This window comes from Microsporum canis, genomic scaffold (genome assembly GCF_000151145.1).
Source record: "Microsporum canis CBS 113480 supercont1.3 genomic scaffold, whole genome shotgun sequence".
Taxonomy (NCBI): Eukaryota; Fungi; Ascomycota; class Eurotiomycetes; order Onygenales; family Arthrodermataceae; genus Microsporum; species Microsporum canis.
Window position 1 is genome coordinate 408,586 of NW_003299167.1, and position 18,585 is coordinate 427,170.

At 47.0% G+C, this 18,585-nt stretch overlaps 9 protein-coding genes and 1 non-coding gene across 10 annotated transcripts; 4 read left to right on the plus strand and 6 right to left on the minus strand.

Annotated features, from left to right (window-relative positions):
* Nucleotides 1-542: 542 nt before the first annotated feature.
* MCYG_02981 (conserved hypothetical protein) lies at nt 543-1,515 on the plus strand (the record flags this gene model as incomplete). Its single annotated transcript, XM_002847429.1, has 2 exons — nt 543-1,029; nt 1,136-1,515. 2 exons carry the CDS (start codon nt 543-545, stop codon nt 1,513-1,515), a joined length of 867 nt encoding a protein of 288 aa, XP_002847475.1.
* Nucleotides 1,516-2,143: 628 nt separating this feature from the next.
* On the minus strand, nt 2,144-2,474 carry MCYG_02982 (uncharacterized protein; the record flags this gene model as incomplete). The annotated part of the gene is made up of 2 exons (XM_002847430.1): nt 2,144-2,227; nt 2,259-2,474. 2 exons carry the CDS (start codon nt 2,472-2,474, stop codon nt 2,144-2,146), a joined length of 300 nt encoding a protein of 99 aa, XP_002847476.1.
* Nucleotides 2,475-2,868: 394 nt separating this feature from the next.
* Nucleotides 2,869-3,425, minus strand: MCYG_02983 (uncharacterized protein; the record flags this gene model as incomplete). Its single annotated transcript, XM_002847431.1, has 2 exons — nt 2,869-3,295; nt 3,379-3,425. 2 exons carry the CDS (start codon nt 3,423-3,425, stop codon nt 2,869-2,871), a joined length of 474 nt encoding a protein of 157 aa, XP_002847477.1.
* Nucleotides 3,426-7,395: 3,970 nt separating this feature from the next.
* On the plus strand, nt 7,396-10,011 carry MCYG_02984 (conserved hypothetical protein; the record flags this gene model as incomplete). The annotated part of the gene is made up of 1 exon (XM_002847432.1): nt 7,396-10,011. One exon carries the CDS (start codon nt 7,396-7,398, stop codon nt 10,009-10,011), a length of 2,616 nt encoding a protein of 871 aa, XP_002847478.1.
* Nucleotides 10,012-11,280: 1,269 nt separating this feature from the next.
* On the minus strand, nt 11,281-11,823 carry MCYG_02985 (uncharacterized protein; the record flags this gene model as incomplete). Its single annotated transcript, XM_002847433.1, has 3 exons — nt 11,281-11,364; nt 11,462-11,663; nt 11,693-11,823. The coding sequence occupies 3 exons, from the start codon at nt 11,821-11,823 to the stop codon at nt 11,281-11,283; spliced, it is 417 nt and encodes a 138-aa protein (XP_002847479.1).
* Nucleotides 11,824-12,698: 875 nt separating this feature from the next.
* Nucleotides 12,699-13,934, minus strand: MCYG_02986 (conserved hypothetical protein; the record flags this gene model as incomplete). The annotated part of the gene is made up of 1 exon (XM_002847434.1): nt 12,699-13,934. The coding sequence occupies one exon, from the start codon at nt 13,932-13,934 to the stop codon at nt 12,699-12,701; it is 1,236 nt and encodes a 411-aa protein (XP_002847480.1).
* Nucleotides 13,935-14,436: 502 nt separating this feature from the next.
* Nucleotides 14,437-15,345, minus strand: MCYG_02987 (prohibitin-1; the record flags this gene model as incomplete). Its single annotated transcript, XM_002847435.1, has 2 exons — nt 14,437-14,958; nt 15,025-15,345. The coding sequence occupies 2 exons, from the start codon at nt 15,343-15,345 to the stop codon at nt 14,437-14,439; spliced, it is 843 nt and encodes a 280-aa protein (XP_002847481.1).
* A 315-nt stretch (nt 15,346-15,660) lies between these two features.
* MCYG_02988 (ubiquinol-cytochrome c reductase complex ubiquinone-binding protein) lies at nt 15,661-16,364 on the plus strand (the record flags this gene model as incomplete). The annotated part of the gene is made up of 4 exons (XM_002847436.1): nt 15,661-15,692; nt 15,824-15,849; nt 16,021-16,201; nt 16,307-16,364. 4 exons carry the CDS (start codon nt 15,661-15,663, stop codon nt 16,362-16,364), a joined length of 297 nt encoding a protein of 98 aa, XP_002847482.1.
* A 260-nt stretch (nt 16,365-16,624) lies between these two features.
* On the minus strand, nt 16,625-16,698 carry MCYG_10530. The gene has a single exon. It is a non-coding gene; the product is annotated as a tRNA-Val (tRNA).
* A 249-nt stretch (nt 16,699-16,947) lies between these two features.
* MCYG_02989 (non-histone protein) lies at nt 16,948-17,670 on the plus strand (the record flags this gene model as incomplete). Its single annotated transcript, XM_002847437.1, has 3 exons — nt 16,948-17,015; nt 17,161-17,225; nt 17,339-17,670. The coding sequence occupies 3 exons, from the start codon at nt 16,948-16,950 to the stop codon at nt 17,668-17,670; spliced, it is 465 nt and encodes a 154-aa protein (XP_002847483.1).
* Nucleotides 17,671-18,585: the final 915 nt, after the last annotated feature.

Genomic DNA, 18,585 nt, shown 5'->3' on the forward strand with positions numbered 1-18,585 from the left:
GTCACGACTACAACGAAACAGAACATGGAATAAGAACAGACAGACAAATTGACAACATATTATTGAGGATCGAGGGATGCACAGTTGATCTGATGCATGATCAGCGGCCAAGCCATCGGCCGGAGTTTTTGGCCTTGCTGCATCATCCCTGTGGACGAACCCTTGGAGATGGCGAAGAGAGCGGCAGCAGCTTCGTCTAAAAAAGTAGTTTTAACATGTACACAACAACCACGCATCTCCGCCCATCTCTCTCGAATCCTTCCGCTGTACGGGAGTTATATATGCTTTTCGTTTTTCGTCCAGTTTTCTTTCTCGCCTCGTTTCCTCCCGGGCTTCATTAACGAAAAAAAAAAAAAGGGCTTCACCGTTTTTATCGTTCCCGCCAATTAGTGGTTAACAGCAGCTTCTCGAACCACCGTTCCCTCCCGAGAGCTCGAGGAGAACCAACCAACTGCCGTCCCAAGAACCAACACATTAGGTCGGAAGAGAATTAAGAGGGAAATAAAAAAATAGAACAAGGGCCTAGGCCGTTTGGGTGAACGATGGCTAACTCGGCGACGGCGACGGCGAGGTCGGGATCAAGACCTAATTATGGTTCTTTCTCTTCGCCGTCTGCAGCGGACTCTCATTCAGATTCAGGCTCGTCGACATTGTCCAGAGACTCCATGGAATCTACACACACTGCTTCAAGGCCCCAGTTTAGCAGGATAAGAACCCATCAGTCGATAGTTCGCGACCGCAGCTCGATGAATAGTGTAGACGGACAATGTGCGCCAGGGGCTGGAGGCGCTACACCAGCTGCAGCTGATGGCACCGGCCATACCACCAATAATAATAATAATAATAATAATAACAGCATCGTCAACGGTGGCACAATACCCCGGCAGAGAGGGAACTCATACTCGTCTCAGCGAAAGGGGAGCATACGCCAGGACCAGCCACGCTCGCTATACCGGCGCATGCTCGATAAGTACGGTAGCTTGGAGCTGGATAATAAAGGCAGTGTTGCCAGAGACCACCTCGCACTAGGTATGTTGAGAACAATATAATATTACAACGGACATGATAGCTAATACCCGGTTAGAACGCACATTTCTCTCATGGCTACGGACATCTCTCGCCTTCGCTTCCATAGGCATAGCCGTCACCCAGCTCTTCCGTCTCAACACCGCCATCCAGCAAGCAGATCCCTCTCAGAACAGTCCCAGCAGCCCGTCCTCGCTCCTCTCAGAGCAGTACAGAGAAACCTCCAAGGGCCTCTACTTCACCATCACGAGTAACGGCAGCCAACTGCGTGGCCTCGGCAAGCCTCTGGGTGCCACATTCATTGGAGTCGCCATACTTGTCCTCTTCATCGGTTTCCATCGCTACTTTGAGAGTCAGTACTGGGTGGTCAGGGGGAAGTTCCCTGCCAGCCGTGGAAGCATCGCCTTGACTGCCTTTATCACCGCATCTCTGATGGTCAGCAGTTTGGTCATCATCCTTACTATATCGCCAGGCGCGATGGAGTCATAGGCATTCATCCAATACACGGACTACCCTCGCCCATCCAACTAAATATCACACCACCACTTTTTTCCCCCTTGCCTACATGCATTCGTCTGGAGTTCGCCTTCCTTTCCTCGGCGGATATGTGGGCTATCAGCTTCCCTGCTCGCAAAACACAACCATAACCATCTTGGATTCTATAAAAATTGTCGGCTTCACTAGTCATTTATTTCAGCGTGGCATTAGTCTTTAAACTTTTTTCTCTTCTGCCTCTGTACATCTATTCTTTTTTTTTCCTTCTTCGCTCTTTTTACCCTTCTTTTTTGCTCTTCCAATACCCCGCCTCTTTCGGCTTTGGTTGTCATGATTCATTCTCTATCTTTCTTGTCCCCTTGTTGACGTCTTCATTCTCTATCCTGTTTGATTGGTAATTGGCTTCCCTTTCTCCAAGTACCGACTCTATTCTCATGCAACTTGATATTTTATTACGTATTATCAAAATGTCCCTGTAAACACCCAGGGTTGCGCCTTGTTCAAATAATGCAAGCAATGAATGCACCAATTTTTGGTTGGCTTTTCCTCTCTTTTTCCTCTTTGACAGTGCATAGTTAGTAACTAATGTGTATATCCATGTCCATGTGCTGCAACTCAAAAATCATTCTTGCATATCAATACGAGCGATGCGATGCAACCAATGCGGAGAGAATAACCGCCTGCTGGCCCACAGAAATGCTTGACACTAGCAATTAATTCCATGTTTAGCAACTCACCAATACACTCGTAGGTTCCGATTTGTCGAGAATTAACCGATTGATACCAGAAGTCAACCGTGGCCAAGCTTCGATATAGATATATACATAGTAGATATTTGTACCGGAGTGTATGTAAAGGGAGTTCATCTCTAGAGCATTCTGTTCATCTGAATCTCTATCAAAGCAACTTCTTCGCATCTCGACGGTATCCTGAATGTACGCATTAGGTGCCATTATTCCTAACATGAATTCAACCCATCAAAAAGCATCTCATAAGTGTAGCGGTCACTATTTAGCAAGGCGGTAGAATTCCAGCCGTAGTTTCGATTGTTACCGCAATTCATCAGGCGGTTCCATCTCTTCCTTGTCCTGCAAGCTTTAATGAGGCTAACAGCCTAGACATTACGCTCACTCGAATCTAAAAGTGTCGAATCGAGTATGCTTACCCCAGATGGCATATTAGCGAATGGTGATGATGATGTGTTTCCCTGGGATGTGTCTGTAAAAATGTTTCCATCCAGGTATTAAGACTAATATGCCGTTCTTGCGCCTCGAAGTGCCATAAGCAACTAATAAACGGTTAGGTTAACCAGCCGTTGAGATATCTTGGGATGGTAGTTTATCCAGGTCACAGTGGGCTGATTGGATCCGCATTGGAACAGCGAGGTAAACTGATACCAACGCCAGTGTCAACTTCTCTATCCATTTGAGGAATGAAGCTTATTGGAGTAAGGAGGACCTCAGCTTCGGCCCCAGCCATTTTATAGCTGCTCTCTGTTATTAGAACAATGAGGAAAAATAGATAATTCAGCCGTGTACTCTGACAGGATGAACCGTATAGGTAGTAATTCAAGATCAATTCTTGACCTTGAGCAAAGAGTATATTACCCTTAATTTTGACGGCGAATACACACGAATCGATAACTACTAAACCAATTTCCTCTTCACTCAACTCTTTAGGGCTCTCTGCCCCAAAAATAACAGGGAAAGGCAGGGGAAATCCAGCGTTTGGACATTCGTGTAATTTTGGCATGAAAAATGGAGGGTCTTTCCAACTTTTTTTTTCTCGTTTATTATAAGCAGTAGTTTCTATTAACTACTGGAGTGACATTCCAACTACTACATAATAGATACTTACCATGTAAGAATACCCTTAGCCCGGACAGCTCTGAAAGCATCGCCCATTGTACCCGAAGGGTAACCAATATACCATCTATAGAGAGGTATAACCAGATAAGGCTCTTCCCAAAACATCAAACTAGAAACGAATAACATCTCTAAGAGAGCATGGCCGACTTCAGAAGACCTATCAATGTATAAGCACGCCTGGTGACACTCTCCGTGCTATACATGTAAGGTTACCTTTCCAGCCAGTCCTATGTTGTGGAAGTTGGGTTGGCAATTTGTGGTTCAGGGGAGGCGGTTTTTTGGGGCATTCCCTTACCCCTTTAAATATCCATGTTATCTCTGACGGGTTGACATCCAGGCATCTTTCAAGCCCTGTCAAACTCTTCTTTTCTTCGGCTCTTTTACTCAGTGTTCCGTGGCGATTTTCATCGGACCAGCTTTTTTTTTTTTTTTTTTGGTTTCTATGGAATCGGACGATGTAACTACTGTGTATACGTGTGCGTGCATTAACTAGATAATCGTGCATATCAACCAGCAATTCTGCAACGGAGGAAAAGGGGAGATAAAGAGTTCGAGTACAGACAAGGCATGGATGGCAACGTACAGTTTATCCATACTACGTGCATGAGAACCATGTCGCTTGCTCCACGCCCCCGATACCCCCATATGTACATAGTAGAAGAAATACACATACAAAAGTATGGATGTCTAATTTTATAATGCCTGTTCCCAGACCGCTCTCTCTCTTTATCAGGGCATGGGTGAGGGCCTTGGTTCTCCTGATTTCCATAGAACGGTTTTCTTCAGGAAGATCCTCCTTGCAGGACTGGCCGTGGTACTCTGTCCCAGCAGACTGATTATCGGCAGGCGGATATGTCTTCCGGCAGCCGGGATAAACCGCTTCCATAAGATCAAGTTCTTACATAGCGTCTTACTGCATATGTAACTATATGCCGGAAATGTCACAGTGCAGGCATGTAATATACATCGTTGCGGATGATATGTCTTCAACGGAGCAACGGGGATAAAGAAAGAAGGATATGTAAAGTTGGAAGTAGCACAAATTATTCACTAAACGACCAGCTTGACTTTGCCTTCTCCCCCTGAGACGTATGTACGGAAAACCCCGTGGGCATGGAAAAAAAAACCAACGGGCGTACGGAGTCTATAAGGTAATTCAGGCGAGACAAGGTTAAAATATAACCTGTTAGGCAACATGGGCTCCTTTCATGCATGGTCTAGATACTTCTGTATGTGAAGAACCGAAACTATCAGAAAGCAATAATGATGTTTTGTTATGTCTGTACCTGTGTGACGCGAGCTATATATATGTGATTAGAATATAGAGGAGCACAGTTACCGTTGGGCTGTGATAACTGAGAAGAACGGGTCAAAAACCGGGAAGCTTGGTGGATCGACTGGTATGTTATGAATCGATCGGCCGTTGACCATAACATATATATATTACTTGTGTAGTCACAACAGGCCGTTGTCATACTGGGGGCCACAGTTATCCGGTGAGCCCTGGAGTGATACATAGCCACGAGAAACAGTACTTGTACCTGCATAGTGTTAACTAATCAAGTATATCAACCTGGCCGCCTGTCGACACCTTCTTTGTTGTCAAAAGGATCAGCCCTGTCCATCACCTTGGGCTGGAATGAATGATTCGCCTCCCGTTCTCTTCTAGATGCGTCGACTGAATTTTCTTCTTGTTCAGCTGGAGCCATCTTCTATTCGTCGGAGAGCCCGGCATTATTTTCCGATGGAGCCCTGAAATCTGAGGCTGAGAAAAAAAAAAAGGACGTTTCATTTCGTCCATCGGAAGAGATGTCGATAGGGCTGATGGGCTGAGAAAACAAAAAAAAAAATTGAGACAAGTTGAAGAAACAAAAAGGAAAAACAGGTGGCTGATGTCATCGCCCTGGCGAAGAGGTGTAGTATATATCTTTTTATCAGCCATTCTTGTTCGTTGTACATTGTAGACGTTTGATTCGTGGAGGGCGTATGATTGCGAGTGGAGACACCAAGGGGGATAGATCAAGATCTCATTTCAACTCGGATCAAATAGTAACTGATTGCTACTATGTATGTAAATGCTGAAGAGTGACAAGACCAGCACAGGCATTGCAATGTCGACCAAGCCGATCTCATAATTATACTACTACGTATGTATATGGAGTGATGGGTTGAAGAAGTCCTACCCCATGTCTTCGTTAGAGGAGAACGCAAAAAGAAGCAAAGGAGCTTAAGAGAAAGGGCCATGGGTCCAACATGGAACCATGAATGGGATTAGGGGGGTATATGGGAGATAATATATTATTTGATTACTACAGAGTTATATGATTCCATCCTCTTTTTTTTTTCGCCCTCTTCATCCACCAGAGACAGCAAAGACAATCCCAAGCAAGACAGACAGCAGAAAAGGGGGTCACGCCCCACCGGCGCTAGTTGGCAGGCCCTCTTATGCACTATCCCTCCGCAGTAGCGAGGAAGAGACAATGGGAGAATTGCTTTTTGGCACGGAGGAGCCTAAGCTGCAGCGAAATACGACGGGTTAATGAGAGAAGAGGCGTTGCAGTGGCTGGGGGTGTGTGGGAAAGTAGAAGTATATACGGAGAGTATATTATTGAGTATATACTTACATACAGATCATGAGACAAGCGATAAATTCGATGGTCAGCCCGTATCAGTTATGTATTTCCTTGCTATACATGCAGTAATTGTATGTAGTATTGCTTGGATATCTCTTCCCTTCTCCTTCCGCATGGTGTGTTTATCTACTATGTACGGATGATGGATAACAAAAACCTCAACGCATGTACATATCCGTCCGGATCCCTGAACGATGTCAAGTACGCCCATGAATAAGAGTGTGCTCGGGCGCATGACATGGCAGCTCACACTAACCCGCTCGAACTTACATATCTCTTTCTCCAGGATCAGGCTGGGATCCGGCCAGGACCCGGCAGGGATTGATCGCATCGTGAGATCCACGATAATTACATAGTATGTATAGAGCGAGTATACTTATATTTCCAACAGTGGAGATATGCCCTAAGGGGGGGCGCACAGCCGCTCCTCGACGCAAGACAGACATCCTCCCTGCTGTCTCTTCCTCCTCCTCTTCTTCTATAAATATATCTTGTATTCTATTTGTATTGAATGTTACCCTATGTAACTTTCCCGTAATAATACCTGCCGAGCCTGTTCCTGGGATACGCCAGATGTGCCTGAACTAGGCCTCTTTGGGCATATCTCGAGGCTATTCAACCAATAAAAGCCGACTACTCCGCCAAGCCGTCCTCCCGGTGTCCTCAGAGTCCCCACCCTTGGCTCCCCCTAGCCAATAAGAAGGCCGGAAGTGGATCTCTTCAGCATATCCATCTGCACCGTACGCCCTTTCTTTACCATACATAGTACATTACATGAGTTAAACCCTGCCCAGGTCGCTTCCCGTCCGTCCCATGAACCGTTGCTTTTCTTCTTCTTCCGCTTCATCTTCATCGTCCTCTTCTCGCTCTCCCAACCTCTCATCAACCACTTTCTCCCTCCTCCCTCTCCCCTCTCCCTCCCTCTCTCTCTCTGGCTACAGGTCACTGTGGCCGTCCGTTCCTTACACCAACGCACGCCTTCGTTCTCGTCGTGCCGTCTGTTCGTCCTCTTTCCGTGGCTTATCGCTGTCGCCTGGCTGTTTGCCGGCAAATATCAAACACCAATAACAACAGCAACACCCTTCTCTATACAAGGAGTTTCCGAGATATTTGGGGCCCTCTCTGGATGTACGATGAGTCCGGGCTCTCAGGATTCTTCATAGGAGAAGAAGAGCACGTCTTTTGCCGTTGTCTTCATTCATTTGATTTGGCAACATACGTGAAGCAAAGACTCGGAGCGAGAAAGTAGAGGGAAAACAAAAGGAGATATCTCTTCGATTCTTGCTTATACTTATTCTCCTGACTCTATCCTTCTTATCCCGTTCTTCGTGGCGGCAGATTTTTTTTTTTTTAATATCTTTTTTTTCTCAGTCATGACATCCATATCTCTCACGGCTCACCAGCCGTCTCACTGGAACAATCCGGGCAATGTACACATGCACTCACAGGACACTCCAAGCTATGACACGCGCACGATACCCTCTGCGCCCCTTCCGAATCCACCGTTCAGCTTTCCGGCTCAACCTTCGACAGACAACATGTCGAGCAGTTCACGCCGGACAAGACGTCAACCACCGGCCGCCCTACCTTCATTCTCTTTTCCTCAAGCACCCTCGGATTCTACCGCTTCGTCTGCTATAACGTCTACCGCCGCTCCCGTGTCTCCTGCTCTCGTTGAGCCTGCTCAACAAGGTACCATCGGCCACCGCCGTCTACCCAGTGAACTTCTGGGTGATGTCTCTTCCCAGACGGCCGTTAGCAGTAATAATAATAATAATACCATGATGGCACCTTCGACACTTCCCCATCCAGGCCCCGGACTTGCTGCTGGCCCAGGCCGAGGCGTACGGAGACACGCCCACCGGAGGTCTCAAGCCATCTCAAGCGTGGATTTGACTGCAATTGCCAAGGCGTTCCCACCAGTTCCTGTCTCTGGAAGCGTTCCAACTTCACCCATACTACCCTTTGCCAGTGATAGGAACTCAAAACTCTCTTCGCGATCTTTTCCGGACATGCACACTGCTCAGACGTCTCCTCGTAGATCCGAACAACCATCCCGAAATGATGAGGTTACTGAAGTGCCAGTAACGCTTCGTCGTCCCCTCTCGACAATATCGTCAGAGAGCAGCGTGTCCACTGTTCGTCCTAACCAGACCTTCTCGGATCGGTCTGGCTCTGGACAAAGAAGTGGCGCGAGCTCACCTCACAATGATACTTCAACTCGACCCAAGACTGCTGGTGCGCAGTTGGCTATGAAATGGATGACCTCCAGCCCGTCAAATGAGAATGAACAGACTAAAAGACCACTTTCTGCTTGCGCCTCCATTGCTTTGAATTTTAACCTAACAAACACTCACCGAGGCCAGGAGCCTGAAGATATGTCTGCTACTAATGGACCCGATACATCAGATCCTGAAACCGAAGATGCCGAAACATCCACGTTAACTCAACGAACGGCACACGAGCGCAAACCGTCGAAGAAGCAAAAGAAAAAGCGTTCTTGGACCGGCATCTTGACTCGTAAAGGAAAGAAACGTTCGTCGAAGAAGTCTCGCAAGGCCCCTACCCCTCCACCCATGCTTACAAGGACCAACTCAGAACTCGGATCCATGTATAGTGTTGATTTTGACCAGGATAACACTATAGTTATTCGCACTCCTACTACCCAGAATACCCCGAGAGGCCAGCCATCCAATGAATCGTCATCCACCGATAACAGCCTGGAAAATGCATGGAAACCGAAAAGCTTCTACGAACAACAGAGTAACCCTGACATTTTTAGCCCAGTTATCGATCTTGACGCCGCTCTTGGCCCGTTCAACACTCCCGAAATGGGACCTGAACGAAACATTGCCAGTGGTTTCATGATCGCCTCCAAGAGGATGTACAGCGGTGGCCGTCGCGGTGAATTCGTGGGCCCAGAAATGCGGTATCACAGACGAGCTGAGAGTGCGCCGGAAATGCCACCATTCGACCGCAGTTTCCTTGGTACTTCTCGGTTCGGCTTGTCGACCGCAATGGAGAACCCGGATGTATTTGATGAGGAGGAGGAAGATGCGTTTTTAGCGCAGAATGATGACCAGTCCAAGAAGAACACTAACTCGTCCAAGGGAAGCGCCAGTGTGAGCGAGTCGTCAAGCGAGGATGACGAAAGTGACGGCGAAGAGGCTGGCCTGGGTATACAAGTAGTTGACTCTAGCAACCCCCCCGACCTTTACCCAGCTTCTGTTGAAAGTCGCCCCAGTACCGCCCAAATCATTACTCCTCGCACTCCCTACGCTCATGCTATCGACTTTGAATCTCAGTCTCAACGCAGCAATAGCAATAGCACCACCTATCACCCTGGAAGCATTGGTATTGTGGGCTCTGATTCTGGCCAGACCTCCCCACGGAACTTTGATGAGAAGCGTCCCTCTACTTCGCCAGAGTTCATCTATAACCCCTCAAATGCCACCAATCTCACACCTTCTCCTGCAAACATACCCCCAGTGCCTATGATCCCACAGGCATTCCCCTCGCCCTCACCATCGAGTGTCTCCTTCGACGTTCCTCGCCTCAACACTGCTTCTTCCTCCTTCACAGACCGCCATCATAGTTCAGGTTCCGTGTATTCGGGTGAGCCAGGATCGGATTACCTCCACAACTCCTCTGAGGATGTCCCGTCCCTAACTAGTTCTGCGTCAACAATGACCGGCAACATCCCTCGGCTTCCTAGCACTGTCTATGGCCGCAACCTAGGTGACCGGGCCGCCTCTTTTTCCCACGTACTACACCTAAGCAGTGACAATAAAACTGTCAGCAGCAACAATCGGCCCAACTCATCGAAACGAGCTAGCCTAGTTAGCTTCTCGCGCCTGGTTGGTGCTACTTCCGAGCGCAGTAAGCTCAGCCACGAAGAGAAGGCACCCATGGATGAGCCTGACAAGCGCAAAAAGAAGGGCCATCGAATTACCCGCTTGATACAATTCTGGAAAATGAAGGATAAATGATAGGCAGCTAGACCAGACCGATAACCTACCACTACGCCCCGACTCCCCTTTTTTCTATCTTTACTATTCTCCCATCTTGGTTTCGCGGTGGCTCTGCTGGATTTATCCACCTTTAATTTCCAACCTTAGAGCTTTTCCTCTTTTTTCTTTTCTGTTTCTTTTTCCTTGTTTTGTTCGGAGTACATATGGGAGGCACGATATCACGGATGGAACTATTGACTTATGGAGATCTTTTTTTTTCTGCTCTTTTCTATTTGGTTTCTCTTTTTCTCTTCCATTTTCTGTGTTTGATTCTTATCACACAACGTTTTTCAAAACCCAATCAATGCTCAAAGCAAGTTGTTAGTTCAGCGACTTTCTTTTCTTAAAACAGACGAAACTTGCAAGTCATTCTTGTTTATCTACTTTGCTCTTCCCACCCGTTTCGTTAAATTCCTATCATTTCCTGCCTTGACTCCGGGGAGCCCATCGACGACGAACTCCTTCAAATGTTACCACACGCCTAAAGACATTTTTCCTTTCTACCGATTCCATGGTTTTCCTTACCATCATACCCTCATTGGCTTTCTCTACCTTTGTTTGATCATCTGCATTTCGGCATGCGTACTGGCACAGCAATTTTTCCTTCTTTCTCTCATTTATCTCCTAGTTTATGCTCTTTTTCTGCTTCTTTTCGGCTCCTAACGACCATAACCTTCTCGCCTCTCTTTAATCAACCCATCCATTTTGCCGTCTTTCCCCCAATCCCCACACACGAAATGCATTTCCTTACCTATCATTCCTTTTACTTCCTTCAAACTGACTCATGCACGCAGGGCACAGCACATGCAGAGACAAAAAATGTACGCATTTCTTTCATTCCTTTGCCTCATTGCTCCATGTTGCATTACATAGCAAGACTCCCCTCTCTTCTCCAGTTCGTGTCTCAGCCTACAAGTCTAGATGTTGCTCTGTTTCACTTCTTGCCCTCTTTCTTTTTGTTAGCTGCAGGGCGTATATCCCTTCAGGCTGGCTCTTACCTCCTTCTTTTATCAAGTCCTCTTTCATTCGGTGGGGGAAGTATTTTTGATTTCAATTCTTAAGGACCGCGGTAGAAAGGATGGGGATTTCGATGAGAGATTTAAAAAAACAGATACAGATACAGATACAAAAAATCCAGACACAGCAGAGTGCTTCCCTGAATTTGATGACCGAGCAAATGCCTTTCTAGTAAAAAGGGTCAATTATGAACTTCCGTAACCTTCATTCCTACTCAATCCTGCAGGGCTGCTACATCCGGTCTAGTAAGATGATCTCCGAGAACTTTGGACTTGACCCCCCGATAAGACCTTCATCCTTCCTGAGCAACGAGGGCTGGGAGAAATCGTGAACATAAAAGCATTGATGAACTCTAAGCTTCTAAGGCCCGGAATATCCCCAACCAACTCTTCAATTGCGCTTCTACCAATACCATCCATAAAGTGCCCCATGAAGTATCATTGTACTTGTGATGTGTAAATGCTCCGCATTTTAGGTAAGGTTGGGGTTTCTTCCTTGCCTCAAGCCCAGTATCGACCGCAGGACCCCATAGGCCACTGTCAAGATTGATACCGCTGCTAATACGGCTATCCTTGACCATGGGTGGGGGAACGGCAGAGCCACTGAATGAATGACTACAATGCCTATGCGAGCGTGAAGAGACTTCTTCAAGGCCGGGTTGAGCACGAAGATGGTATTCTGGACGTCGGTCCAGAATGGCTGGACAGAAGGATTAGGGGAGTTAACTGCGCTGCTAGTAATGATGTCTCCGCTGAGAAACGCGATGGTGTACATGTCGTGCAGGTGGTCGATGGCGATGACTGTATATCCAGCGCTGGATATAGTCTGAGCAATCGATGAATAGGCCAATGTCAACCATCAACCTGCGTGGATTAGCTGAATTGATATCCTTTCTGAACCAATCTGTAAGTTGAGAATTTCGCTCTGGACCTGACAAGGGCCTAAAGGCTTGGGTAAGAGAAGAGACGAAGGTATTGACCAAGCAATTACATTTGCAAAGAGGGAGCAAATGATTGCTCCTTTAGTAGAAGTCAGGTATTCAAGCATGTATCGGCTTGCGCGAAGCTGATTCTGAGGTGGAAGACAGAATGCAGAAAATACAGGGAATGGCCGTCCCTGGGTTTAAATATATAGCCAGCTTGTTGGTTAAGCTTGGAGGTACTGTGTGTCCATCATGGTCCTTCATCAGCTTGCAACTGGGGAGACAAGACAGGCATGTCAAGTTGACCCTTTCTAGTTATCGTTTAAAGTCATTCGTCTCGCCCTAGTTATAATCGTACTTTATTTTTTGGGCTGAAGCATCCCTCCGTATTCACTGGTGTCGAGTATAAAATCCTGCAAAGTGTGGAAGTGGTTATTTGTATTCCTTCAGCTACACTCAATAATACGCAGGCTATATACTCCCGCTGGGCTTCAGCCACCAATTTCTATAGGAGAGAAGGTCCTCCATATTATGGGACGATATATGGGGTTAAGAATATTATTTGGTTGGAGTTAATATTCTAGCCCTTCTCTTCTAGACGGGAATAGCTATTCAGCTGTGCTAACCGGCTGAGTTGAACGTGGGTGAGAAAGGTGAAGAACAGAATCAGAGGGCTTCCTAAAAGCCTACCTCGTTGTTGCAAATAGCTATTGAGGAGAGGATACAACTACGGAGCCGCAGTTCTCCGATAAGCGTGGACCTGGTACCTCATATCCTCAAGTCCAATGTTTTCTCCAACATTGTACACCAACCCTGTGCGGTCTCTCCTGAACCATCTCGATTCTTCGGATATGAAACATTCCCAGCACCCAATGGCCGTAGTGAGTAAAGTATGGTCAAGCAGGAAACGCATCGGGTATTTCCTCTCTGGCCTCTTCTCCTCTTCAGTGCTAGAAGTGACAGAGTCTCCACTGCTGGCTTCTCCCTGGGATCGAGCTCCCTTGGATCCAAGAGATAGCGTCGAATAGCTCCCGGGGCTGTCAACGACCAGCAATACAGCCCCAGGTTTCGTTATGTCGGTTAACCGTAGAAGCATCGCCACTGTGTCAGATAGGGAGGTTGAGAAGAGCTCGTTTAGTGTGAACATAAGCGTTATTAAGACTGTTTTGGGCCTCTGTGGCTCTACTCCTCCGCCCCCGTACAAATTTGTTACTTCCTTCGTAGGTGGCGATACTAGACGTGATAGTTGCTCTTCCGAAAGCGCCAGAACATCCTCCTTTTGGAACGACACAGCGAGATCCCCAGGCTTCAGCAAGGGAAGCTGGAAACCTGGATTCTTTATATGGAGTGACTCCGAAGTGCACCCTTGCAATAGCCCGTCGATCACTGGTTGCCAGTCAGCCACATCTAGGGCTGTGACTGAGAGATTCAGACTCGACCCCGCTGGGTCATCGAGACCAACTGCCCATCGTATAGCAGCAGCCAGTGCTACTACTTCTGCTCCTGCTCCGCCACCTATGCAGAGTATATGCTTGTTACGTATACCTTCTACACCGACGGGGGGGTAACCCGCCAACCCTGGTGGCCACGCGAGGTTGTCACTCGACCTCAATCGTAGAACAGCCTCAAAAATCCCAGTATAGGCGAGAGCTCTCCCAGCACTCCATCTGAGAGCGTAAGCTCGTAGCATGTCGGAATTAGCATCAGTAAAGGCGGAGCTGAAGTCTCTATTGAAGAGATATGACTTTATGGTTTGAACCTGCTCCTTCAGAGTAAGAGTCGTCTCATGCTCGGTAGCAGGCCTCGCTGCCAACCTAGAGGCAAATATGTCTAGAACCAGCTGCTGTAGTAGAATCGGAGCATCTTCAATGGATATCGAGAGATCAGTCAGTGTTCTTTGGGATAGGGTATCACTTTTTTTCGCTTTGGTAGTCTTCCGCGCCTGAGGGCGAGGTTTAGGCATCGCTACGGGCGTCTTCCTGAACTTGTCGCTTAGTTGAGTATTATATATTTGCTAGATATTCTCCCTCTTTTTTTGGAGATGAAGTGCGCACTGCTGAGTTGGTTGTTTGATCCAACATGATATTTTTGTTCCGATATTTTTTTTTTATGCAGTGATTTCACTTGTGGGCCACAACTTCTTCGAAACTTACTACAAATCCAACCACTTGCGCTTTTTGAGTGCAAAAGGCTAACAGCCATTATTAACGAGTGAAGAGACAGTAGCTATCCACCGTCTGCATAGCAGCATGCATATCTCCTTTCTTTGATACTGTATTACTCGGGCACTTTAGTCGAGATAACACCCTTCGAAAAGGTCATATATTAAATACGGAGCATATATGGTGGAGAAGAGAACATATAATTAAACAAGCTAGAATAGGAGCCTTGATACATCGCTTGAGGGAGAATCAGATTCTTGTTATACAGGCATAACAGACACGCCACAGTCTTGCAAGCTTCCTCTATGATCTCAGACCAAGTAGGAGGCCGGTCCCCTTCCCACCCTCCTTCCCACCTTCGCCGCCGGGGATATATGTGACATTGGGGTTTGAGGATAGCGTCTGGGCGATATCTCGGCTGGCTTCGATTCTTCGTATTTGAATCAGACCATCACCTGCTTTGGCGACGGCTTTACTGATAATATCAGCACTCTCTGCTTCTCCCTCAGCACGGATGACGTTTGCTTGTCTCTCCTGCTCAGCTCTCTCAACGATAAACCGAGCTCGTTCTGCGTCTTGCTGCGCAATCTGTTTCTGTTCGACAGCCTTGGTGAATTCGCGGCCGAAAGTCATATGAGTGATGGAGACATCCTCAAGTGCAATGTTGAACTCTTTAGCACGTCGAAGGAGGTCGGTACGGATGCGGTTTGAGACAGCCTCTCTCTGGGTGATCAGTTCCGCGGCATCGAATTGGGCAACAATTGACTTGAGAACTTCGTTTCCAATGGACGGGAGGACTCTCTCATCATAATCTTGTCCAAGTTGCTGGTTTGGTTTCGAACAATGTCAGCAACTATACCCAGCATGGCTTCACAATATTATTGTCCTTACCTGGTAAATCACAGGCAGCTTCTGAACCTCGGGTCTGTGTAGCACTCTGAGTGTCAGGCTGACCATCTGCAAATCCTTACTTCCGGTCGTTGTAGAGATATTTCTGGGCTTTGTCCTGACATCATATATAATGCTCTTCTGTAGCCATGGAATAAGGAAATGTGTGCCCTCGTTGACAACCTTCTCCTGCACACCAGAGAGTCTGTCGAAAATAACTGCGCGAGATCCTCCCTTCACATCATACATTGACGCCTGGACAAAAGACGCACCGACGGCGACCGGGATGGCATACTTGTATATCAACGACAGTGAGCTTGCCATGGCGAGTATGGTCTGGTTTCTGACCGGGGGCTCTGGGGACTTTATAATGTTGTTCGCAATGGATAAGTTACTTCTCTTTTCATTGGCGTTTCTTTGCAAGAGCTTTTGGAGGTTTTTCGATCTTGATATCTTCACCATGCCCGAAGCGGCTTAGCGCGGACACAGAAACCAAAAGTCCAACTTCTTCCGTTTTGACGAACTTCTCGACCTCCGGACCAAGCGATCAGTTATTCCCATTGTCGAACGCAGCAGCAAGTGTTCCTCGAGCCTGTCTCCTCTTTTTATCGTTCCCTTTTCAATTTTTTTGTCGACAGCATGGGTGGCCATCTCGACCCCAAGCATGGCGTGTAAGTGCATCGCAACCCTCTGCTGTCTCTGATATTACTCGGCATCATCTGGACTTCCCCGTCACGCGCAAGACGGCTTGAGAGACGGTCGAGATGATATAGTGGGGATACTTACTGACGACTGATTACAGGTTTCTGGGTGGATGGGGTAATTTGGGTATGTTTTGCTTCTCTCCCTCGGATTGTCCAGTACCGAACGAAACGGCCATGAGAGCAATACACGCGAGCCATGCTCTCCCGGTCCTACGATTCGATGCAATTTGACTTGACATTGGTCTATCCGCACGCCATATAATACACAGGACGGCTAATCTTTGTCGACTACCAGGCGTTGCTACCCCAATGAAGGGTATCACCACTTACTCCCTCTCCCAGAACCGCCAACGACCAACGGCCGGCATGCTCTACAATGCCTTCTTCAACACCTACAGACGGTCCAGGGCGCAAATCCTCTACGTGCTTCCTCCATTCATTGCTGCCTACGCCTTGATGGACTGGGCTACCAAGAAGTGCGTTTACCATTATGTTCTACACTCTCTACATATGTGCCCAGCAGACCCGATATTCAAGGCGTATATTTTTCCTATATGTTTGGCAACTGATGATGATTATAGGAACGAGTATCTCATGTCTAAGCCTGGCCGTCTTGCCACTGCTGGCGATGAGGAGTAGACTTGTTGGAGGCGCCAATTAGAGAAGGACTCAAAACTATTATTTGGTGATTGCGCTGTATAGTACTTAGAAAGCAATTGACATCTCTATATATTGTTTGGATGTATATGTTTGAGTAATTCACAGGGTGCGAAGATAACCCTTCCCCAGTAGCCACCATCTACCCCAGCAACTGATGGATAAATAATAAAAGAATAAGGAGATACGAAAGACTGAGTAAATGATAAAAATAAAAAAGAATTAAAAAAAATAAACAGAAATGACCAAACTGAGGCTCGATCTCAGGACCTTGTCGGTGTTAACGACACGTGATAACCAACTACACCATTCGGCCTTTTTGTTGTTGGATACTGCCTACTTTCGCTGCCTTTTATACGCTATAACAAGGGCATTTCCATACCAGGTTTAGCGTCGGTAGATTTTGAGTTTACGACTTCATAGCACCTTTTTTTTTTTTAGAGATTGTGAAAATTAAGAAGTTTTGCTTTCTCTTTGCTATCAGAGCGCCGAATACAAACCCCCTCAACGTTATACGAACCCTCTCTGAGCCGCCGGAGATCCTTTAGTTTTTATAGTACTCATAATGGCTAAAGACAGAGGTGATAAGGAGAAGAAGGAGAAGAAGGAGAAGAAGCGGTCGGAACCGATGGAGTGCACAAAAAGTCCAAGAAGGAGAAGAAGAATGTAGTGATCTCGAGAAAGCTGTGGAAACAGAATACTCGAAGACGCCAGACACGGATGTTGTTATCCAGATGTACATGTAACGCGACGAGCGAGGACGCCTCTGGAGCTTTAGTCCCATTCGCAAACCCCCTTGCCGAGACAAAGTTGCGAAGAAGGTGTTGAAGAGTGTGAAAAAGGGTGAGTTTTCCGTTCCCTCAGCCTATTCATAATTATCTTTATTAATGCCCTTTTTTTAGCTGCTGGAAACAAGGCTCTAAAGAGAGAGTAAAGGAGGTTGTCAAAGCTGTCAGGAAGTCTCAACACCATCTGCAAATGCCCCATTACCACACCATCCGCTATCGTTGTGCTTGCTGCCGATATATCTCCCATGGACGTGATATCCCACATTCCAGTTCTATGCGAAGACCATGGAATTCCTTATATTTATGTCTCCTCTAGGGCTGAGCTTGGAAATGCTGGTGCTACGAAACGACCAACAAGTGTGGTGATGGTCCTCCCCAAGGGAGGAAAGAACAAGAAGAAAGACGAAAAAGAATCTGATGACAAGAAGGAAGATTTCTCAGCTGTATATGATGAGTTGGTCAAAGTTGTTCAAAAGGAAACCAAGAAGGTCAAAATATAGAGATACACCCTTCTCTCTCCTTCTCTCTAATGGCCCGATTTCTCTGCGCTTCACCCGTGTTTCCTTGGTTTACTTGTTCGATATATCTCGTTTATGTTCCATGTTCGTTTTTTTCATCTCCATTGCAAACTTCTGCATACTGGCCATGAATTTTTCGACTTGCGTTCAATTTGGGAAAAAGAGGCTTGTTTGGCGATGTTTCTCTGGTCTGTTTTTGACCACTGTTCCCCTTGGTCCTTTCTTTCTTACGTTCAATGGCGTCTGTGTGTGTTTATGGTGTACCACGAGGATGGAATCAAAATTTCATATTCAATTTACTGGCATCATCATTTCTTCATCATCCCCATTTTATCAGAACCAGACGGTGGCACAAATATTACAGTGAGCGGGGAAATACTGGTTTATTTTTCCCCTTCTCAAGCATTTCCCTCAGACCCCAGCACATTATATGATGCGTTGGTCTTCCTCTCCCTTCCTGATATGAGATCCGATACGCCGTCAATTGAGGGTCCCGAAACGTTATGGGCATTCTTGTTTCCGATTTCCCTTCCTGCCTTTAGTCCTAGATCCTTTTTTGGACCCGGTGTCTGTGTTGGAGCTCGCATTTCTCGAAGGGCCATCTCCAAATCCACCTTCCGTCAAGTTCTTGCCCTTCGGCTTTGAGCCCTGCATTTTACCGAGTACCGGATCAACGTAGCGAGGTGCAGTGTTCATTGATGGGCCCGAAATAACTTCTCGTCCTATCTCAGAGCCTGAAGCCGCCCCTGAAGTCTCATTCTGGCCTTGCTGGTGCCTATCTCCTTGAAATTTTGCCTGTCCCTGTCCCTAAGTCTCCATCTGCGAGCGTGTCTCCGGTTCCCTCTCGCTCCATTCTGCTTCAACTAATGAGCTCTGCATCGGTGCTGCTGTAGCTGA